Raw genomic sequence first — 9,112 nt, forward strand, 5'->3', positions numbered from 1 at the left:
TGCTTGTGGTCTATGGTTCTAGAACACTGTATATTATAGAAATTTTAATGTGTTGATTAGTTTTGCTGATTCACTTTCCTCTTCCTAAACCATAGACCACAAGCACCTCTTATCCCCCAACTTGGAAAGCTCCTGAGCTTTCTTCCAATAAGAAATCTGATCACCTAATCCTACATCCTGCATTGTATGCTATTTCTTGTTTTCTTCCAATGTTTAAAAATCATTGTAAAATCTGTCTTCAAATTCTTTGTGTCTACTGAGGGGCCTTACACCCAGTTTATTATGCATGCTTTGCTAATTAATCTCTTAGCTTGGACTTTGTTTCCTCAGTTATTATGAATCTACTCATGACTCCCTATTATCTCAAGGATTAAAAATGCATTTCTCTATCTGGCATTTAAAGCACTTCACAACCAGGCTCCAACCTAGTTTTACAGAATTATCATATATAATTCCCCTTTATGTATCCTATAGTCTAGCCAAACTATCCTTTTTTGTTGTTCTCCATATATGACATTCTATCTCCTCTTTCCTCACTTTTGCATTAGGCTCCCCATGGATGTAATAAACTTCTTCCTCACTTCCAACTCTGAAATTCCTTAGTCTCCATCACAACTGAGCCCTAGGAACTCCTATAAGATACCTTTCCTGATCCCTTGTAATGGCAAGCAAAATGGGATTTTTTTGCTGTTTTTCTGATTGAGTTTTAGCTAATCAAGTGCCTTTGAACTTCACCTTTCACCTTTGATTGTATCAAGAGTCTTTGATCGGAAACGCTGTACATTGTATTGCCCTTAATAGGCCTAAAGGAATTTGAAGATCTCACCTGCCTCTTAATAGGTCCAATATAAACACAAGGGAGCCCATGGTGGGAAGAACGTGCAAAAAGGGTGGAACAGGAAGGAACAGATAAGAGCACAAACAGAACTGGGAGCAGGCAGAACTGAGAGAGAATGTTTGTGGTGTAGGCACTCTGTTGATCCATACTACTTTCTCAGACAGAAGCCCTGTCTGTTGATTTCTCAGAGAGAAAGTGAATTGAGATGATAATTCTGGTAAGGTGTGTAAATATTGTTGTAAACCTGTTAAGCTTTGTTTTCCTAGAAATAGAAACTATGAAGATTTTGGAGAGGAGAAGTCCCCATGATAGCATGGAACAGAAGTGGAGAGCTGCTTATGTGTGAATTTAGGCAAGAGTTGGGAGTGGTCAGCCCATGGAGGAGGTACCATGGGGTTTGGAAGCCAGGCTCCAGTAAAGATGAAAGAGGACTTTATTTGGATATTCTGTATTGACTGAGGAGATTGTAGCTTACTGTGACCTAGGGGTAGATGGTGTTTGTATTCTTTGCTACCCCTTAAATATGACTATTAACATACACTGAATGATATATTTTGTTTAAGACTATGTGACCATCACCTTAGTAATAAGTTGTTATGTTATCTTGTTGTGAACGTTATGCTTTAGTTTCTTGAATGTTATACTTTAGTTTATTGCTGAATAGAGAATTTATTATACTTGTGATTAAACTCTTAAAGTTATTCACAGCAGCAGTCTTCAGGAGAGCTGCCATGATTGGTTTTACCTCCCTGTAGCAACTAGTCCTTTTGCACCCCACTCTGCAACCTCTTAATTTTGATTTTTATATACTTATCCATGTACATTTTATCTCCCTGATAGAATGTCAGATTTTTGAGGGGAAAGGTGGTTTCTTTACTTTACTGCCTTTGTATCCCTAGGGCCTAGCATAGTGCCTGCTATGCAAAGCAAACAACCAATATTTGTTCATAGATTATTTGGGCTCATCACAAATCAAATGAAAAAATTACCTGAGTATAATGGCCACACACACGAGTACAATTCTGAGTCTGGAAGTCATAGTTTTTGACCTCATCATTCCACAGCTTGATGGCAGATTTTTCAGAAAATGTCCCAATTGAGCCTCCCCAGAGATTCTCTCCCAGTGAAGGAAAGGAATGTTGTAGTTTTCCAAATTTATGCAGATCATAATTATGTTTAAACTCACACCTTTTTGCCCATGTTTTAGCAATCTTAGCCAAGTCTGTATCCCAGCTCTATAAAAGAAAAGAGCAAATAGTAAATGATAAGCACAAGGAACCTGTCAGTCATAGGTTTGTTGAGGAAATATAGACTAAGAATTTGGTGGAAAGAAGTTGGGTTAATGGGAGCATGGGATAGGCCTGCCACACCTTGAGACATGTTTTATGTGTAAGAGTAGTTTGTGGTGTATGTGGACACTGTTTTGCTTTTCTCATGAAGATTGTATGTGCCCATATGAGCCTGTTTAGATAAGGCTCATGGAGAGACAAGAGCAGACATCTCTAGCATCTCTCCCTCTCACCCTTCTCGAAGGAAAATTTTGATTCCTGCTAGGACGAAAAGCTGGAGGTTGGGGCCAGAGCTTGGCTACTCTGCTTTCCTCAGAGACAAGGAATACCACATTAGATTTATGTCTATCTGCTCTCTTAAGTCTAGGGGAAGTAATTTTTACACTCAAGATTTATTTCTATTAATAATGGGTTGCCCAAGCTGCATATCCAAGATCTGACTTCCTTCATATCAAATACCAGTTCCACAATGAATACATATAGCAATTACCAAATAAACCAATCTAAGTTGATACCAACACAAAAATCAGGGAATGGATATACATATGACCAATATTACAGATTCAGTGAGCTTCACTGGTGGGAGTGAAAAATTCAGCACAACCAAGAGAAGGAGTTCCAGACCTCACCCTAGAGGAGAGTTATCACCCAAAGCTTCTAGTTTAATAAATTAGAGATAGGGACATGATAAAGACTGACAATTCTTCTACGTGTCAGCTTCTTCCCAGAGTTATTTTCAATATAAAGTCCAATAGACCACTGGCCTGTGGCTTCCACCGCCTATATAAAAGGAGACTCTGAACAAACTTTGGAGCTACAGAACCCACAAAATGACACAGAGAAGCTAAACTCCCACTGAGGACAGCCCAGTAGGCCAGCAAGGAGCAGCCAGCGCAGCGCTCTGGGAGTCAACCCCAGCCATGTTCAAGAAGGAGGCTTTAGCCCTAGGGTGGGCCTGACCAGCCACTGGTTGGAGGGACTTCAGATCACCAGCAGCTGTGGTGGTTTCCAGAATTATCAACCCATAGATGCTAAGGACAAAGTGAGAGGTCAGTGCAGTGTGGACTTTGGGAGTTTAGGAGTACAGTCAGTCTTTATCCCCTGGAGGGAGAAGCCACTGAGGTGCTGTGACTTGGCTGTGCAGCTCCTGGCCTGCAGACTGTAGGGGGCCCAAGCAACTAGTCTGATGGGTAATCGCTCTTATGTTCACCAGCCTGGATCTGGATTGCAGTCTAGGGTGGAGGTCCTGGGGTGTGTGACCAGCTTGCCAGAGTGTGTGGAGGCTTCAGAGAGGGCACCCAACTAATATCTTCAGCAGCTGAGAAAACCCCAGCATTTGGTACAAAGCTCCCCTGTCTGGTAGCAGAGTCCTACTGTGGCAAAAAGCCCAAAAGTCAAGTAATTGAGTGGCAACATGAGTAAACAAGGGAAGCAAAGCAAACAGAGGAATCCAACATTAGACTCCTATTTGGGGGACACAAAGGATCAAAGCATGGAACAGGAGGAAGACAGTGAAGTTAGAACTCCTGCGCCAAAAGCTTCAAAGGAAAATACGAGCTGGTTAAAGGCCATAGAGGAGCTTAAAAAGGATTTTTAAAACTAAATAAGAGAAGTGGAGGAAAAATTGGGAAGAGAGATGAGAATGATGCAAGAAAATTATAAAATGAGAGTCAACAACCTGACTAAAGAAAATAACACCTTAAAAAATAGACCAACAGGGCAGCTAGGTGGCACAGTGAATAGAGCACTAGCCCTGGATTCAGGAGGACATGAGTTCAAATCCAGTCTCAGACCCTTAGGCTCACACACATAAAAACTAGCCATATGACACTGGGCAAGTCACCTAATCCCAACTGCCCTCCAAAAAAAAAAAAAAATTAGACTAACTCAAATGGCAAAAGATGCTCAAAAAGGCAATGAGGAGAAGAATGCCTTAAAAAGTCAAATTTGCTAGATGCAAAAAGAAATCTCAAAAGCTCACTGAAGAGAATCATTCCTTCAGAATTAGATTGGAGCAAATGGAAGCTAGTGACTTTATGAGAAATCAAGAGACTATTAAACAGATCCAAACAAATGAAAAAATAGAAGGCAATGTGAAATATCTCATTGGGAAAACCACTGACCTGGAAAATAGATCCAGGAGAGATAATTTAAAAATTATTGGACTACCTAAAAGCCATGATCCAAAAAAGAACCTAGAAATCATCCTTCAAGAAACTCTCAAGGAAAATTGCCCTGATGTTTTAGAACCAGAGTGCAAAATAGAAGTTGAAAGAATCCACCCATCACCTCCTGGAAAAGATCCCAAAAAGAAACTCCTAGGAATATTATAGCCAAGTTCTGGAATTCCCAGATCAAGGAGAAAATATCCAGGAAGAAAAAATTTGAATTCCATGGAAACACAATCAGGATAACACAGGATTTGGCAGCTTCTACACTGAGGGATCACAGGGCATGGAATATGATATTCCAGAGGGCAAAGGAGCTGGGATTAAAACAAAGAATCACCTACCCAGCAAAACTGAGTATTATGTTTCATGGGAAAATATGGTCATTCAGTGGAATAGAGGACTTTCAAGCATTCTTGATGAAAAAATCAGAGTTGAATAGAAAATTTGACATTCAGATACAAGAAGCAAGAGAAGCATGAGAAGGTAAACAGGGAAAAGAAATCATAAGGAACTTATCAAAGTTGAACTATTTACATCCCTACATGGAAAAATGATAATTGTAACTTATGAAACTTTTCTTATTATGAAAATAATTGAAGGGAATAGAAATATATATGTATGTATGTATGTATATATATATATATATAAATACACATACATAGATGTGTCTATATAGGAGGGTATATGGGCATATGAATATATATATGTGTGTGTGTGTATATATATATATATATATATATATATATATATATATATATATATATCAATGTGTGTACATATGTCTACAGGCATACATAGATAGAGGGCACAGGACCAGTTTAATGGGAAGGGATGATACTTAAAAGGTGAAATTAAGAGGTGAGAGGGGATTATAATGAGAGGAGATAGGGAGACACAGATTGGGGTAAACTATCTCATATAGAAGAGGTAAGGGAAAATGGTTACAATGGAGGGGAAGAACAGGAAGGCAAAAGGGAATGGGTAAACTTTTATTATTATTTATTTTTTATAATAATAATATTTATTATTCTCATTGAATTTGGCTTAGGGAGGGAATGACATACACAGTAAATAGGGTATCTTTCACCCTACAGGAGAATAGGAGGGAAGGGGATGAGACCGGGGATGATGGAAAGGAGGGCAGGCTGGGGGAGAGGGAAGTTGGAAGCACCCACTTTTGGAAAAGGACAGGATCAAAGTAGAAAATAGTACAAGTGGGAGGTGGGATAAGAGGGAGGGAAATATAGTCAGTCTTTTACAATATATCTACTATGGAAATGTTTTGCATAGCTACACATGTACAACCTATATTGAATTGCTTATCTTCCCAGTAAGAGTGGGTGACAAGGGAGGAAGGGAATGAATCTGGAATTCAAAGTTTTAAAATCAAATGTTTAATATATATATATATATATGTATATATATATACACATACATATACATATATAGTATTATCAATATTATTTTACATGTAACTGAGAAATAAGATATACAAGCACTGGGACATAGAGATCCACCGTGCCCTAAAAGTTGGAGGGGGTATGGGAGAAGATATGGGAGAGAGCAGATTGGAGGAGGGGATATCAAGTGGGATCGCTATTTTGAGGTCGTGGGTAGGGGAAAAACGGGGAGAAAATTTGTAACTCAAAATCTTGCAGAAATGAATGATGTAAACTAGAAGTTAATAAAGCATTTGAGGAAAAAAAGTAGAATCTAATAGAAAGTTGCAATGAATGTGAAGGTATATGTAGAACCTATGTCAGATTGCATGTTGTCTTGGTGGGGGGGCAAGGGAGCTGAAGGAGGGGGAGAAAATTTGTAACTCAAAAACTTGTGAAACGGAATGTTGTAAACTAAAAATAAATACAATTAAAAGAAAAAAAGAAGATTGAAATGGTGTGTCTTCTCTATTGACATTGGAAACCAGAAGAGCATGGATCTCTCTTCTCTCCTTGTCTGACCAACTGTGTCTATCCCTAACACAGGCATGGGGCATTGAGAAATAAGTTTCCAACAATGAGGAGAGAGTCCTTATGCAAATAGCATATTGTCAGTAAATGTCAGTTAGTTCTCATCTAATATCTCTAATAAGCATTTGACATCCAAGAAGTATACATAACTATCAGTAACATATAAGACCAGAAAACCATTCCCCAACAAATAAATGACCAAAGAATATGAATCTACAATTCTCAAAAGAAAAAAAAACTACTATCCATTTACAATCATATGCAAAATGCATCAAGTTACTAATAATTTTTAAAAATACAAATAAAAGTAACTTCTCCTAAAACCTAGAAAATTGGTAAAGATGGACAAAGATGAGGAATAATCAGTTATGGAAGGATTGTGGAAAGATGGATGCATCAATGCATTATTCGTGAAGCTGTAATCTGATCCAAACATTGAGAAAAGCAATGTGGAATCATGTGGGGGCAAAAAAATAACTAAATATTCATATACCTTGACCCTGAGATTCCACAGTTACACATATAATCCAAGGAGGTAAATGATAAATTGAAAGGCCCCCTGTGAACCAAAATATTTATGATGTCACTTTCTGTAGTAGCAAAGAACTAGAAACAAAGTAGATGCCCATTGATTAGGAATGGCTAAATAAATAAATTATAGAATAGTATTGTTCTATAAGAAATAAGGAATCTAAGGATTATAGGGAAGACATGAACTGATCCAAAGTGAAGTTAGCAGAAACAGGAAAACAATACACACTACATCTGTAACAGTGCAACTGGGAAAAATAACAAAACAATTGAATATGAATGTCAACGAATTATAAAGACAATACAATTGAATATGAATGTCAAAGAATTATAAATTATTAATGAGAGGGTTATAAAGAAAATATATAAGGTACATCCATCCCCCTTTTCTTTGCAAAACTTGGGGTCTATGGTTCTGGTACACTGTATATTATATAATTTATTTTATTGGTTGAATAGTTTTGCTGGTTCTCTCTCTCCTCTATTTCTCTCCATCACTTCTCTCTCTCTCTCTCTCTCTCTCTCTCTCTCTCTCTCTCTGTCCCTGTCCCTGTCTCTCTCTTTGTGTTTTAAGGGAAATCTAGTGAAGGGACAGGATGCAGACAACACTGGTAAATGTAAATGATGTCAAAAATATACCAATAAAATTTCATTTTAGAAGAAAAAAGAAACATTGCAAATGAATTCTCTTTGGGCACATGGAAATAAAAAGTTGTCCCTAGGGTGACAGAGTTTATAGTTTACAACCTAGAGAACAGAAAGTACAATACACACAGAAAATATCAATTCACTTATATTGAAAAACTAGTAACAAGAAGTTATACAATTTAAATTTAAAAAGTCATGAACAGCAACAATGAGCAAAGAGAAGAAAATCCTCCGAGTGATGAAACATTGTTCTTGGAGCCTTGATGCCAGGGTCATTGCCAGTTGCCATTGAGAGGTTTTTCAGACAGCTGCAAGAAGACCCGAGATGGAATCCTACCTCAGACACTTGCTGACTGAATGACCCTGGGCAAATCACTTAACATCTATGAGCCTTAGTTTCTCTGTTTATCAAATGGGGTTAATAATAGTGCCTACTAATAGCTGTGAAAAGTATTATGCAAAATTTAAAATATTATGTAAATGGTAACTTCCCTCCTCTCCCACCTCCACCCAAGAAGCTCAGTCTTGCAAAATCACCCTCCGTATTAGCCAGGATGACCTAGTAAAATCTAGTTACTAGGGATCCACCACAGAAGAAAGAACCCACATTCCTTTTGTACCTGCCATGGATTGTGATTGTCTACTTACCATGCGCAGCATATTACTGGCTTTGGGGGTCACTTGTGATCGAAACTCGTTATGAAAGTCAACACAGTTTTTGATGAAAGCTTTATTTTCGATGCTTGGTAGATTATCCTCATATGCCCAACTGCAGATGGAAAAAACTGAAAATATCATTATTCCAAGCCAGAAGTCCATGGCCATCCAATTCCTGTGTCTAATAAACTTTGTGAGAATGAGGCATCAGACCTTTACTGGTGTATGAAGGGTGTGTCCTGTCTTCAATTGTGAGGCAACAGAAAGCAGCAAGGAAGCAGCAACAGAAAGCGTTAGCAAGAGGGAAGTCTGAGGAAATTGGTTAGTGGTTACTGAGGTCTCTCCTCTGCATAGTGTAACAAGACATGGTTGTTTTTGTTGCTGGTTTCTTTTTTACTTTTAACACTGTGACATTTAAAAAGTTAGAGAAACATAATTTCTGGGTGGGATCATTTTATTAATAATGCTAGCATTTTAATAAAAGAGGTCAGTGGCATTCTTGAATGCCAAAGACCTTCATGGTAGTGGCCTCCTTCTACCAACACCAGTAGTAACTTTTTCTCCTTCAAGGATCATTTGATCATATCTCTCAATCAAGATTCTTGTAGTAGTTATATATGAACCTTTATATTCAGTCTTCTTTCCTCAATATACTTTATTTATAGTCTTTCTTCTCCAGCTTATATTCATTATAGGGGATTTCACACTATATATGAGCACCCTAACTTCCTAGTCCCTCATTTTGTTCCTATGACCTACTTCTCCAGTCCACCTCGGCTACACATAGAGAGATGGACATATTCTTGTTTTCTCTGTTCTTCACTGGTGTGACATTTCTGTGTCCATTAATTTTGAAATCCCTTTATCTGATTATAATATTTTATTATTCCATCTTTTCCTCTGTTTGAAGATTCCTAAAGCTATTTTTGGTCTTCATGTTGACCTCCAGTCCTTTTGGCCCTCAGTTTTTTCCAACCTACCTCCCCTGTACTAGTTACACTCTTCTCC

The 9,112-nt window shown here is 38.0% G+C and overlaps 1 protein-coding gene across 1 annotated transcript in view; it reads right to left on the reverse strand.

Annotated features, from left to right (window-relative positions):
- LOC138166391 (glioma pathogenesis-related protein 1-like) overlaps window positions 1-8,383 on the reverse strand; it is a 17,428-nt gene extending 9,045 nt beyond the window's left edge. Inside the window, exons 1-2 of the mRNA XM_069094829.1 lie at window positions 8,096-8,383; window positions 1,828-2,073 (exon numbers count right to left, since the gene is read on the reverse strand). Of these exons, the coding sequence (XP_068950930.1) occupies window positions 1,828-2,073; window positions 8,096-8,272 (423 nt within the window). The 5' untranslated portion in view covers window positions 8,273-8,383. The remainder of the gene's footprint in view (window positions 1-1,827; window positions 2,074-8,095) is intronic.
- Window positions 8,384-9,112: the final 729 nt, after the last annotated feature.

This window comes from Petaurus breviceps, unplaced genomic scaffold (genome assembly GCF_028583685.1).
Source record: "Petaurus breviceps papuanus isolate PSGF00001 unplaced genomic scaffold, PetGlider_PUasm1.0 221, whole genome shotgun sequence".
NCBI classification, from domain to species: Eukaryota; Metazoa; Chordata; class Mammalia; order Diprotodontia; family Petauridae; genus Petaurus; species Petaurus breviceps.